General features: G+C 39.6%; 1 protein-coding gene across 1 annotated transcript; it reads right to left on the bottom strand.

Annotated features, from left to right (window-relative positions):
- Positions 1 to 10,713: 10,713 nt before the first annotated feature.
- On the bottom strand, positions 10,714 to 14,975 carry LOC117295724 (gonadotropin-releasing hormone II receptor-like). Its single transcript, XM_033778442.1, has 3 exons — positions 13,918 to 14,975; positions 13,291 to 13,498; positions 10,714 to 12,695 (listed from the first exon to the last, which is right to left on the bottom strand). The coding sequence occupies exons 1-3, from the start codon at positions 14,467 to 14,469 to the stop codon at positions 12,214 to 12,216; spliced, it is 1,242 nt and encodes a 413-aa protein (XP_033634333.1). The 5' UTR covers positions 14,470 to 14,975; the 3' UTR covers positions 10,714 to 12,213.
- Between the last annotated feature and the right edge of the window lie 231 nt (positions 14,976 to 15,206).

The raw sequence follows: 15,206 nt of genomic DNA, 5'->3' as shown, positions 1-15,206 counted from the left end.
AGTCCCTTTGTAAGAAGAATGTCTTTATAATTAACTTCAACAACTTTTTAAACACATTCTTAGCCTATCTGAAAATTGAAATATTTTAATATTTCCTATTGCACCAATAAAGTCGAGCAAAAAAAACCCCACCAATCTTGTTTGTACTTTGCGATTTGTTTCTACCTCCATGGTTTGAGTGTCAGCTGTTCCTTTTGTTTCTACCTCCATGGTTTGAGTGTCAGCTGTTCCTTTTGTTTCTACCTCCATGGTTTGAGTGTCAGCTGTTCCTTTTGTTTTATTAGTTTGTTTTCATCTAACAGGGCATTAGCGAAAGCAATCCGCATCCTCATGTTGTTAAGTTTGCCTCCTTGTAACACCATAACAAACATAAATACATACATACACGTAGTAATAGTCACCTGGTCACCAATAAATTAATTACGGACTCCGCACAGTCTCCGAGGCCTGGCTAGAAAGTGACTAAGTTTGCCCCCCTGGACACGTTGCGCGCGACAGACAACGTATCGATTCCACAGTTACCTGGGTAGGTTACAGATCATTGGGAAATTTACAGCCGTAAGTGCGAAAACTTCTCCAGGGGGGTGTATTACCGTAAAACAACAAATCAATGGTTTGGGCAAACTGTAACCTCTTGAACTTCATCTGTCTAGGTAGACTGAAAGGCAACATTAACTTGATTAAGTTGATCAAACAAAATGAGCAAGTTGCGTGCACTGCATTAACGGGTTTGGGTACTTTCGTACGACACAGAACACAATGTCCACAGATTTACATTTAATACATGGTTGCGAGATAATGAGGGTTGAAAGTTTTTCTAAAAATATTACTCGCTGAGGTTACTGTTGAGAAATGAGTAATGATCTTTGATATAGGGTTGGTGCAGCGGTAAATATCTTTCCTGGAGTAACGATCTTTGATATAGGGTTGGTGCAGCGGTAAATATCTTTCCTGGAGTAACGATCTTTGATATAGGGTTGGTGCAGCGGTAAATATCTTTCCTGGGGTAACGATCTTTCCTCGCCTTCCACCTCTGGGACCCTGGTTCGAATCCCACCAGGATTGGGGTATCAGTACTTAATTACATCACTGCGTGGATTTGCTCTGGAATAATTTGTCTGCGGTTTTCCTTCACGACATAAAACACACATACAAGCGTGCGCCCTCTCGTGACAGTGTGTCTCTTCCCATCACGAATTGTTTTATTGTAATAAAATCCACTGTTTTTTGTTCTCATTATTTTCGATTGGTAAAAAAGGAAAAACAATCCCAAGGATAATCCTAAGCCTTTAATGTATTTTTCTTCGTTTACAGGATGATGTTTACTTCTAAATAGATTCTGTCAAAAGGCCAAACTGATAAGGGTGGCAATACAGTTCTAAGTTCAGTTGATAAAACATTTGTTACGAAACACAGATTCATGAATTCAATGTTCTTCACCCATTGTGCAAATAAGCCGTGCAGCTTCTTCTCCCCGCTGTGTACTGAATTTGCATTTACGTACGTACAACTATAAATTTCACATTGGATCTGTTTTGTTTATCTGTTGCTTAAAGTCACCTGGAAATAGATTTTTTTTCTTCAAACATTTGAGTATAATGTTAATGAACAATAAAAATTGAGTAATTGTTTGTAACGATTTATATGTTTTAAAAAATAGATAAAGTTGTTTGGGGGGTGATTCCGCCTACCCCTTTTGTGACGTCAATCGAGGCAGACTTTGGCTCGATCGAACATCGAACACACGTACGTGCAAGTACATTCAAGTCCTAGTGGTGAGTTTGTACGTTCGCAAAAAGGTTTATTTTTTGCATTTTTTCCGGCAATGTCGACCAGTTGTGTTGCTGCTGGTGTATTGCTGATGGAGGCAGCAAGACAAATACAAATGGGGTCAGTTTGCAAATTGGTCCGGTCCGACGTCTTTTCCAGCGCTGTGCAGCAAACACTTCGAGCCGTCGTGCTTCAAATATCGCGCCTCGATTGACGTCACGAACAGCGCCCACTGGGGTCGGGCCTGCTTTTAAATTTGTTAATAAAATGGAAACTAAATTTTTAGAACCTTAGTTAACTGTTTATTCATATTCTACTCATCAAAACACACATTTAAGTGACCAAAGCTTTATTTTGACAAAATACCACTTCCAGGTGACTTTAAGAAAACTTTAGGTTTTCCTGAAAGTTATGTTCCAGACGGTCTATTCTTGGCGTTGTTTGTCAACGAATCTACCGACAAAGCATTTGTGATTTCCTGAAGGGTAAGAATTTGTCCGGCTGTTTTCTACAATCTATTAGTTTTTTTTAAACAGCTACTTGCCATCTTGTTTTTTTTTTTACGTTCGCATATGGCGCCGCTGTGGTAGGAGATTCTCTCCCCCCCCCCCAATACGGCACCACGTAACGTGTACAAACTTCTTCCGATAGCGCCCTCTTTTGAAACATCCTCCTTCAGTGCCTCCTTCTATACAGTCACAAACCCAACTCTTGACTTACCACGTAATGTACACCTTTTGAAATCCTATCGACTTTTTCCGTGGAGCATTACTTCTGAGATAAGGTGAGATTGAGAAACTTCTAAACATCTATTACAGTTGGTTGTCATGTGGCTTGCAATCTCCATTACAACAAACCTTTTCCCCTTGTGGTTTATTACTTGATAACAAATTATTTCATCAACTTTCACGCAACCTCAAACAGAGTACGTAAAATACTTTGTAAAACGTCAGATTATTTTGCTCTTGAAATTGACATCCTCACGCATGTTGGTGTCATAGGCCTACAACCCTCCGTAACCATTTAGTTAAAATAATTGACATTTCTGTTGAGTTTGCTCTCAATAATGCACTCCACTTTCACTTTGAGATAAAGAACCCCGTAATTAGAAAATACCTGTTGAACAAGCAGACTTTCGAACTCCCGAAAGCATTGTGTTGATGTGTCACTTATTGTGTAAGTCCACATTAATGTCTCTACTTTTAAAACGGTGAGACATGGTCCACATTTGTATGATTAATTTGCTGTCGACTTTTGCTGTAGCTTGTTTGTAAGTTCCATATTATTCATGTCACTGCGTAAACTATTTGTAGGAACTTGAGGTTCTTAATGTGGTTACAGTTTTTTTTTTTTTGTATGAACGGAAAACCGTTAAAACAGAAAGTTCATCTTAGTTTTGTTAGTCTGTGATTTGTAAACCATTTGTTGGAATTTGAGTTTCTGGGTATAGTAACAGGGCAAACCGAAAGCTCTTTTGAGTTGGTTTATGGTTTATAAATCATTTGTTGGACAATAAATACCTTTATTTAGAGCAGTCCATACGCAGGAGCGTGTTCACCAAACCCCCAGTAACCCCTGAGGAAGAGATTACTTCTTGACGTTTTTGATTTTTTGGAAAGTTCATCTTAGTTTTGTTCGTCTGTGTTTATTAACAATTTTGTTGGAATTTGAGTTGCTAAGGTTGCAGAGTTTTTGATGGACTTTAGCAGAAAGTTAATCTCAGTTTGTTAGTCTGTGCTTTAAAATAATTTATGGGAAAATAAATACCTTTTAACATAAAGCAGTCCCGCACGCAGTAGCGAATAAACTCTGAAGGGATTTCTTCTTGAAGATCTGCGGGAGGTTCTTCCTATACCACTGGGACCTATTAAATTAAAAACGATGACCTGGCCGGACCAAGTTGATGAGGACGGCCCATTGCCTTCACATCATCATTATCATCATCATCATCATCATCATCTGACCATCACTTGGTGAATCTCTATCGCAGATGGAACCCACATGTGGACTCTAAATTGGAAAAATCACAAACTGTAGGCAAACCCTGCTTCTAACTTATCTAACCTTGTCCATCAATAACCAAGAAAAGTGACCTACTTCCTCCTTCAAATAATAAACTGTTACTGTGTTAAGGACAGGCTATCTGAAATTGTAATCTGGAAGAAAGCTTGACCCTGGTTGTCTTGTTCAATCATTTCGCCTGAAACGTTTTAATTTGTTGGGCAAAATGAGTGACACACGATTCAGAAGTTTTAAATGGCCAACAATAGACCCTAGAAAAGATAACACAAAGCGGGTATTCAACGTCTCTCAGCGAATTATTACAAATCTTAGTTTAAGTGAACAATTAATTGAGTTTGACGATGGAGGGCGCTATATGGCTCAGAATGAGTCAGTTTAAACATCGTACTAAGCCTTAGACCGTATCCGAATTGGCGGCCACGGCTACGGCTACGGCTGGATCGTCGCGTCATCATGCATTGAAGTATAGGACGCCCTTAGCAACACCCCTGGCAACGGTCGTAGCCGCAGCCGTAGCCACCAGTTCGGACACGGCCTTACTTTCATAGACCCTTTTCGAAACCACGGCTTCATCTTCGGCTCAGGCTAGCTTGGCCCCGCGGTTGTTTTATCAACTGCGCGTGCTTTGAGTACGCGCTCAGGGCTTCAGACGAGAGGACGGAGCCTGATGAAGCCGAATCAATAGCCGAAGCGGTGAATTTCACAAAGGCCACAAATGACTTTGAACGGTAAAGGTCACATTCGATGACCTTTTCAAAAACCCATAATACGTTTTAAAATGGCGGACCTACTGGAAAGATAGAGACATAACTTACTTGAGCAAGGTCTGTGATTTCGTTATTCCATATTGCACATAATGATTTACACCGGCTGGAAAATGTGCACTTGTTTCTGTTCAGTTACTCTCTCTGAAACACTCAGCATATTTACAGAATTCCTTTTGCATTTTTTTCTGATGAGTACAAACATCTGACGTGGAAGACATTAGCACATGGAGTTTCATAGATCAAGATTTGTCCTCACAAAATAAACGGTTTCTTGTCCATGCCAACAAATAAGTTGGCGCATTCACCCAATTTTAAAACATAAAACATGTTCAAATGGAACACACATGTGCACATTCAATCCATTTGAACTCGGGGGGTATTTGCATTAAAGGCAGTGGACACTATTGGTAATTACTCAAAATAATTATTAGCATAAAACCTTACTTGGTAACAAGTAATGGAGAGAGATTGGTAGTATAAAACATTGTGAGAAACGACTCCCTCTGAAGTGGAGTAGTTTTCGAGAAAGAAGTAATTTTTCACAAATTTGGGTGTTCAAGCATCTGAAAGCACACAACTTCGTGTGATAAGGGTTTTTTTTTTCATAGTTAGCTCACAACTCCGACAACCAATCGAGCTCAAATTTTCACAGGTTTGTTATTTTATGCATATGTTGAGACACATCAAGTGAGAAGACTGGTCTTTGACAATTACCAATAGTGTCCACTGGCTTTAACATCGTCCACAGAAGTAGGTTTGACTATTAACTGAGAACCACTTTTTTTATTTTAAAAACAGTAGCTAGCCATTGATGGATTGCAGACCCAACGCCAATATCGTCTTGTATCACGTGACAGTCATGTTTCCTTTCCCCCACTTTACCCAAAAGCAGCCAACAAGAGGCTTGGGTGAAATGAAGAAGCGAACTAACAAACGAACGAACAAACAAACAAACACACACCCCAACAACAAACACCCTCTCCTCTGGTGAGCAGTCTAATTTCACATATCTCTGAGTTTGAAGTCAACAACGAGGTTAACATAAAATAAAATCACTTCAATGCAATAAACTAAGTCAATGATCATAATCAATACAGATACACATGCGACATAATGCTTGTGGTAGTTCAGTATTCTTTAATATCAGTGTACATTATTATGAGACTTGTGATTGGTTCACCTGATTCTCTCACGCCATAAAATCGAACTATTTTTCCTTTTCATTCGTTCCCATCTCATTGTATTCTCTAGCCTCTCCTCATTCTCACACGTCACATATCCTTCCACTCATCATTACTCATTTACTCGCAGTTATTCTGACTTCCACACTTGACTTAGAGTGGAGCTAAAATTGACCCATATAGTATTGACCAAGAGAATGGTCAAAATTTGACACAGTGTGTGCGACAGAACCGCTTTGCGCCAACGTGACCATTTTCTCCGTACGCACTGTCCAGGAAACCCAGTCAGACTCCTAATGGTGTTGATCTTTACGCGGTTTGATTTTGAAACTTCCATGGGTCGAGTTTGACCTTTTCACTATTAATTTGTTTACCCTTCCACGGATCGAGTTTAAAACTTACACGGGTCGATTTTGACCATTCTGCGGGTCGATTTTGACCATTCCATGAGTCAGTTTGAACTCGAAGACTTTTTTCCGAGTTCACTGTCCATCCATGAACTCGCCTCTCGTCCCATTCGTTATACACTCTCTCCCACTCAATGTGCAGATAAATAGTATAGGCATCTTCACTTGTGTTTTTATTAGTACAATCTATATAGATACAACAATATGCATTGTATACTGTGTAAAATAAATCTCCATATATATTTCAGCTAATATTATATATGATAATTACAGTGAATTTACACACCAACATATCGTGATAATAATATACAATACATCTTAAAACATCTCTTTAATTTGGTATTTATGTACAAACGTTTTTGATAACACTGTATTTCATCAGTTTATGGACGATTGGCCCCGTAATGGGCATAATGCATTATACTCTTCTAACAAGCCGCATATAGACAACTTCGTGCCATGTGACTTATTTCAATTTTCTTTTTATTTATTTATTTAGTCAATTTTTTTCTATTGGGTAGTTAGTAACTGTTAGCTATTTACTTAGCTGTTGTATTATTAATGTGGTTGAACTTTTTGTATTGAACAAAAATATGATAAGCTTAATTTAGATACCTTCATTTGATGAGGAAAAAACAAAGGATAGTTACGGATTACTGATAAATTTGTGTGTATTTTCAAAATCAACGTATTTTGTGAAAAGATTTAGTACGGAATTTACAAAAACTTAATTAATGCTAAATATGCGGTGAAAATTACAAGGACATTGTTAGGTGGTCAACTTCATTATAATTACAGGCATTCGGGTACGGCAACCACCCTCACCGATATGATAGTATGAGGGCGCCCTGTAGAGGCTGCATCATGGTGTTTTGTGCTCTGTAAAAATTTTGAAGTTTTTATCCTTTTTCTTGCTTTGGATTTTGATGTTTGTCTTCAGTTGTGGACTATTATTTGTTGTAAGTACTGGTGATCAACTGCATCCTTATCTTTTCTATGAACTGTGCTGTGAAAGTGACTTTTTATCATCGTTTTGTGCTACAATTTTTAAACTGTTTTCTACACTATTTAATGAGTGATGCCAGACAACTCGTAGTGCTAGAACTTAATTTGTTGATAGTCTGGTACCTTACCTACATGTAAATATGTGCCATTACAAGTATACTGTGAGTACACTTATGAAAATTGGTGATGCTGTGAAGAAACAATGCCCTCTAAATGAATCCACTTGGCAAACACTGAAAGACTTTAATATTGAAAAGAAGACCCACAGAGGTTGTCGAGCTGGTACGAACAAACAACGTCAAATAATACCATTGATCACCGTAAGAACTGGCTCTTTTTACAACAAAAACAAAACGAATAAATCCAACTTAGTGAAGATTCCTTTTGTTCATCCAAGTTACTCCTCGCACATGGAATGCCGTTTTGCTCTCTGGAATGCTGCGTCCATAAAGAAAAATAACTGCTCCACATCATTGATTGATTTTATCGTCACAAATAGATTGGACATGCTTGCCATAACTGAAACTTGGTTGAAGGGTGATGATCGTGATAGCCGTGTCTTAGCAGATTTGGCTAACTCACTACTTGATTTTGATGTGCACCATGTACCGCGTGCTAATGGAACAGCAGGCGGTGGTATTTGTATTATCATACGTAAGGGCTTTGAGGTTATAATCAACAAATGCTCAGATTTTACATCCTTTGAGCATATGGACCTTACAGTCAACTCTGCAAGTAAGTCATTGAGATTAGTTGTCATCTATAGACCTCCTCCCTCCAAAAAGAACAATACTACGGCCTCAATGTTTTTGAACGAATTCTCAACACTGATTGAACGCTTGTCTGTGATTGCAACCAGTATACTACTCACTGGAGATTTCAATATCCACGTTGATGATACCAATGATACAGTTGCAAAGAAGTTTCTAGATATGCTTGTTTCAGCTGATCTTCGTCAAGTTGTTACGGGCTCCACACATAGACATGGTCACACACTTGATTTGCTCATTACTCGTCAGGCAGATGATACTGTACATCATATCGAGTTGGATCATAGTTTACCATCAGATCATGCAGCAGTTATGATGACAGTGGAAATCTCCAAGCCAGACTGCACACGACTATCCATTACCTCTCGTAATCTACGGAACATCAACTTGGAAGATTTCCGACATGACATTGAAATGTCACCACTAACTACTGACCCATGCACCAATTTAGATGATTTAGTCGATCAGTATGACAACACCTTGCGTAGTCTGATGGATAAACATGTGCCTGAAACCACTCGCACCATCACACTTCGCCCTCACACACCTTGGTACTCTGACATCCTTCGTTCATCTAAACGTGTAAAACGCCGACACGAACGTAAATGGAAAAAATCTGGACTTGAGATTGATCGTCAAGTGTTTCGGGAGAGCTGTAACACCTACCGCCATATACTACAAAGCGCAAAAACTAACTATCATAGTAATCAGATCGCACAATGTGACTCTCGAAAGCTTTTTCGTATGGTGTCCAACATGACAGGTAGTTCAGCACGGGTTCTTCCGACTGTACCTGAACACGACTTAGTAAATCAGTTTGCCAATTTTTTCACTGGCAAGATCAAAGACATAAGATACAGTCTAGACCATACCACAGCCACACCCATCTCAGTCAACATTGATAAGTCTTGTACGAGCAGGTTTGGTACATTCACTTCAATCTCCATGGATGCTGTAAGAAGAATCATCATGGGTACATCAAACAAGTCCTGTTTGTTGGATCCTCTCCCTACATCCTTGTTGAAGAACTGTATTGATGAAATACTACCTGTTGTTACTAACATCGTCAATCTCTCCCTAATGCAAGGCTACATTCCCCGGTTGATGAAGTCAGCCATAATAACTCCGGTTATTAAGAAAGCCAATCTTGATTCCGAAGGTTTGCACAATTACCGGCCAATTTCTAACATACCCTTCATCACCAAAGTCCTGGAACATGCTGCTTCATCACAGTTAATGTCGTATATTGAGGAAAACAGTCTTCATAGCAAAATCCAGTCAGCATATAGGCATCATCACAGCACTGAGACAGCTATGTTGAAGGTACACAATGATCTACTCCGAGCTGTGGATAACAACAAGGAAATAGTACTTGTGCTACTCGATTTATCTGCTGCCTTCGATACCATCGACCACAAGTTGTTGCTAAAACGTTTTGCAGATAGATATGGTGTATCTGATGTTGCACTCAAGTGGTGTTCCTCATATCTCTCTGAGCGTGGACAATCTGTTGCCATCGGTGAGTCTGTGTCAGAACAGCATCCACTTACCTATGGCATACCACAGGGCTCAGTCATTGGCCCCAAGCAATTCACTTTGTACACTGCTCCAATTGATGATATTTTAGCTGCACATGGCATTGAAGGCATGGTCTACGCAGATGACACGCAGCTTTACACGTTTTTTGATCCATCAACACGAGACACTGCACTTGCTTCTATGGAAGCATGTATTGCTGATATTAGAGCATGGACAATTGCAAACAAGCTCATGCTGAATGACTCAAAAACGGAGATCGTTCATTTGTCATCCCGCTTCCGCACGACACAACCTTTACGACCGCTGAAAATTGGACTTTCATACATCGAACCCGTGCCACAAGTACGTATTCTTGGTACTATGGCTGACCGTCACCTCACAATGTCACGCCATGTAAATATGGTGTCCCGGAATGCTACATATTCGATTAGAAAGATCGGTCAACTACGCAAGTTTCTGAACCGTGGTACAACTGAGATACTTGTACATGCTTTTATTTCTTCTAAGCTAGACTATTGCAACAGCATATTACATGGATTGCCTCACTTTGAACTTGCTAAGCTGCAGCGTGTCCAAAACACAGCTGCTAAGCTCGTTGTCCGTGCCAAAAAACACGACCATGTTAAACCCATTCTACACAATCTCCACTGGCTCCCAATTCGCAAACGCATACTGTTCAAATCACTCTTGATGGTCTACAAGTCCCTTAACTACATGGCACCTGTTTACATTAGGAATCTCCTCAATCCATATGCCCCTACCCGCTCCTTGAGATCCAGTGCCAAAGGATTACTGACAATTCCACAAGCATCCCGTACATCACTGTCCTCCTATGGGGACAGAGCTTTCTCCATTGCAGCTCCAAAAGAATGGAATAAACTCCCCGATAACATTAAATTTGCAAAATCACTAAACCATTTTAAGAAGGCTCTGAAAACCTATCTTTTTAAATTGTCATTTGTTTAAATAATTTATATTATGATCATAGTTGTCAAAGGTTTAGTTGTATTGTCACCTTTCGAGATTACCCAAATTGTGTATATTTTTAATCACTCCTGACTGGCTCGGGTTTTTATGTTTTATTTTAATTGTTAGTTATTCTTAAACTCATTCATATTGTTATTGTAGTTTCAAATCGTTTTCTGTTTAAATCTTTTTTAATATTTTTTCGTTTCTTGTTACAGCGCTTTGGGGTCGTTAGGGCGTAAAGCGCTTTATAAATGTTACCATTATTATTATTATTATTACCGATACCGACCAATAAAAACACCTTGCTACAGTATTGTCATAAAAACAGGCCAATCTTAGCAGGGGTAAAGTAATTACTGAAGCTGATTGTATTTATTATATAAACTGATTTGTAATTGCATTTAGCTGATACATACTTGAACTTGTGTGTGCATCACCATTTTTCTAAAGGACGAGAGAGTCGTTCATGTTGAAAATAAATTACCAACAATCCTCAAAATTTTGAAACTATTGGTCGCGATAGTTTGCAATAATTGGTCTTTGTGAGGAGTTACACCAATACTGTATTTGAGTGGTACATTGTCTTAGAATATAACCACGAGGTAAAATCTGGACTGTTCCATTTTACGAGACGAGGCTGAGTGAAATGTAAAAGCCAGATTTAATCGAGTGAATAATATTCTATGACATTTTACTGACGCATTTAGAATTTTATTATAACTCAAAAGTACTTCCTTTTCATTTGGTATTTCTCCCACCATAAATACAAAATAAGGTACGGAAACTTCATGTTCTTAAAAACGTAGACGTTTCCTAGCAGACACAAACATTGCCCGCCATCACATGACCTTGCCTAGTTTTGACAAATTAGCGGGTGCGATTATTTTAAAAACGGCGCTGCGAAGCGTCCTATATAATCTTTCGGACTGCTATAATTATTTGAATGTGTAGATTCATACCAATATACACGGCAAATAAAGTATGACACGTGACATTTGCCCCCAGCCTATCATTGGACAAAGATCTGAGTGTACGATATATAATACAATATTATTTGGAATAGTAGTATAATAAAGTAACTTTGGAAACAAATATCTATCAATTTTTCGATCATTGTACAGCATCGTTATAGTAATTGGCAAGTTGAACCCCGAATGAATATGGAGTGAAGTGCAGTTTCAAGTGCACGTTTTTAATAACGCAATATTTGTGTCACCAAAATGTAACACCTCAAAAACCTACAAAAACTCTTCTTTGTTTGTTTGGATCTGGAGTAGCGTAGTTGGTTGAAAAGAAGCTTAACAACTATTTAAATTATTTGTGTATTAACTAATTATCTTGACGTGACGTGTAGACGCAGTTTATTGTGTTTTCCTAGGAGTCTCAATCCTAATTATTACTGGTGGACATGCAGATGCACCATAGTGTAAATATCTTTAGTGGGAGTATTGGAAAAACTGTTGGTTTGAAACTTTGGTCTCGACGTTTCGAACAGTACATTCTGCTCGTCTTCAGGAGAATACTGAAAATTATTCTTGCTTTATCTTCATTTATCCACAGAATAATCATGTGTGTATACGGAGTGTTTGACTCAGAATGAATGCATTGACTGGATGCTTTTGTTTTATGCTAGAGTCTTGTTGGAGATTTGTCGAGATTGTTTCTTATTAAGATGATAGTAATGTATAAAGACATAAGTCCACTTCTCCCTAGGGTCGTAACCATTAGATCTTCTTTTGTGGCATGATCTCTGCTCTTGACATCACACAAATAAAGCACTGCTTTATACACATTTCTCAGCTGTCCCATGGCGACTATCCAATTCCATCACATGATAGTTCCCTGACACGCCTGTAGTGGTACCACATCGAGTGGAAGACGCATAGGTGACGGGTGGATAGTTGTTAGACGACGTGGTGGACCTTCCACTGCGTCGACCCCGCAGGATATTCCGCCCGCCCCAGCAGTCGAAACACCCTGGGAAATGCCGCCTAAAGTCCACGGTGAACATCCCATAGACTATTGGGTCGATACAAACATTAGAGAAGCCAAATGCTAGCATTATATGATTCAACCATATCGGGGTTGCTTCTCCCAGAGCAGGGTTTGCGTGGGTGATAGTGCCCTCAATGCACGTTGGAGTCCAGCATACTATGAAGGCTGTGACGATTGCACCAGTCATCTTAAGCGCCCTCACGCGAGCCTTAGGGAGAGTGTCGACACCGGAGCGACGAAGCGTCATTCGGTTGCCATTGTTACCGGAATCTACAAACAACAACAACAACAAACACATTAGTGATAAAATATAAATGAAACAAAAACACACCTCGTTCCTGTTGCTAGTTAGAAATGCGTGATTAAGATTTAAGTGAATGTGTGCTGGATCACAACCGTCTTGAAATGAGATTTAGTTTGCATTATACCCATCATCATCCATTTACTACACTTCCAGGGATTATATGAAATCAGCAGGACAAGCTCACACCGCAAACCGAAATTACAAACGACACATGAATGTGTCGAGCCCTACAGTACAAAACATAAACTGAGCTCGTCAGGGATAACAGTGCGACGCACAATAATACTTGTACGACACATATCCCTGTTTAGCATTGTCAAGCAATACAGTACGACACTTGAACCTGTCGAGCAATGCAACAGTACGGCACACACATCGTTCAATGACACATAACCTGTTATATCGAGGGTTACAAACGACACGTGAAATGTCGAGCATTACAGTGCGACAAATAAACCTGTCTAAATAATAATGCACTTATAAAGCGCCATCTATCTAGTGTACAATACCCTATTCGAGGCGCAGAACAAAAAACAAAGCTTTTTTAAAGTCCATACTTACAGCTGCGGATGGTGCTATTGCCAAATATTTTGATGACAATGGAAGTATAGCAGCCAATAATCAACGTCAAAGGTATAAAGTACGTGGCAGCCATGACGAACCAATGGTATAAGTTCCAGAATACAGGAAAGTTCTTTCTGAATCCATAGTCAACACACTGAGTGAAGTCTGGGTCACTCTTCGGTGACATGACTTGATGGATAAGAAGCTGTGTGGAAGAACAAAATGGTCACCAAATTATATTACCAAAAGATGCAAGCAATATTACACCGTGTTTCTTTTAGTTCGTGGTGGTTGTGTCATTTTGTTTGTTGTATTGTGCTGATGCTGTTCTTGTTCGTTGTTGTGTTGATGTTGCTAGTGTTGTTGTTGTTGTTGTCGTCGTCGTCGGCGTCATCGTCTACGTCGCCGCCGTCTTCGTCGTCGACGCCGTCATCGTCGTCGTCGCCGTCGTCGTTGTTGTTGTTGTTGTTGTTTTTGTCGTTGTCGTCGTCGTGTCGGTTTTTTTATGTTCGTGTTGTTCACGTCTTGTTTGTTTATTTGTTTGTTTGTTTGTTTGTTTGTTTGTTTTGTTTGTTTGATTGTGTGTTATGGTGTTTGTTTGTAATGTTAATTGTGTTTACATACCTGGGGAATGCTTGCGATGATACACGCTGCCCACGCAACCCGTAGCATAATCTTACACCTCATATCTGCCTGCCGGACGCTAAGTGGGAATACAATAGAGGCAAACCGGTCTAGACTTATGACGATGAGAATGAATGGCGACGCGTATGTCCCTACCATGGCAATGTACATGACTGACCTACACATGATATCCCCGCCGTACCACTGGTATGTAATGAGCCAGATGAAGTATGTTGGGATATTGAAGAACGTTATCATAAGATCTGCTACAGTCAAGTGCATGATGAGAAGATTCACCCGAGACTTCCTCCTGCGTCCTTTGATGAGACTACACAATACCGCAGTGTTTCCTATTGTTGAGACTACGAATATAATCACGTAGAGAATCAGTCGTATTAAGTAATCATCATAAATGCTAATACCTGAATGATAGTCGGTTCCATTGCCATCAGACGTCGGGCCCGCTTTGGTGAAGTTGGAGTAGGTATCATTCACTTCCACTGTCTCATAAATGTAAGTTATCAAAGTTGGATTGACTGATGTAGTCGCCATGGTGTTTACAGATTGCGAACCAAAGCAAGAAATGAATAGTTCCTCCAGGGAGTTGAAAACGTTACAAGCAGCAACTGGCGATCTATTCTAAGAGGGTTCCATACACATCGTCAGATGTTCACAACGCCAGTGTTACTTCGGGAAGTTCAAAAGCGTAACAAGAAGTAACTAGAGATCAACTCTAAGATTGTTCGATACACATCATAAGATGTTCAAAGTTCGAGTGTTCCTTCTGGAAGTTCAACCAGTAACAAGAAGCAACTGATGATCTTACTCTAAGAGTGTTCACTTTATCACACATCATCAGATGTTCACTGCGTGTGTGATCTGAGCCGAGGACACGTTACTACAGTGAGCCCCGGTTTTTTGTAGACTGGTTGATTCTGACCGTGCGAGGGCGGGCGATATGACGTCCTTGAGTCCCTCTCTGTTAGCATCGAAGTGCATTCCCCTGAGGTTACTCACCTCTCATATCTTGATGGAGGATCTGAAATGGAAAGCAAAGTAATTACCAGGATATGAATATAAACTTATAATTACGCGGTTTCCCTTGTTTGTGTGATACCATGACTATTACAAAGATACAACACATACATTAGATGGAATATGACTAGTAGGCTATGCGAAAACTGAGGGTGTTTCTTAATTACGGTTCTCACTGTTTCTGTATGGATGGAATTTAAATCGAGGGCACATGTAGCTCAATATTGATATCTGACTCACAACAACCGATAGTT

This window comes from Asterias rubens, chromosome 10 (genome assembly GCF_902459465.1).
Source record: "Asterias rubens chromosome 10, eAstRub1.3, whole genome shotgun sequence".
Taxonomy (NCBI): domain Eukaryota; kingdom Metazoa; phylum Echinodermata; class Asteroidea; order Forcipulatida; family Asteriidae; genus Asterias; species Asterias rubens.
Note: the sequence above shows the minus strand (reverse complement) of the source record. Positions and strands in the feature narration are given on the sequence as shown.

Bases quoted from the DNA above. Each gene is read 5' to 3' on its own strand.
- LOC117295724 (XM_033778442.1), bottom strand. From the start codon at position 14,469: ATGGCGACTACATCAGTCAATCCAACTTTGATAACTTACATTTATGAG. The intron at 13,499-13,917 runs GTATGTAAACAC...TCTTCCACACAG, and splicing joins TCATCGCAAGCATTCCCCAG to CTTCTTATCCATCAAGTCAT. The intron at 12,696-13,290 runs GTAAGTATGGAC...TGTTGTTTGTAG, and splicing joins CAATAGCACCATCCGCAGCT to ATTCCGGTAACAATGGCAAC.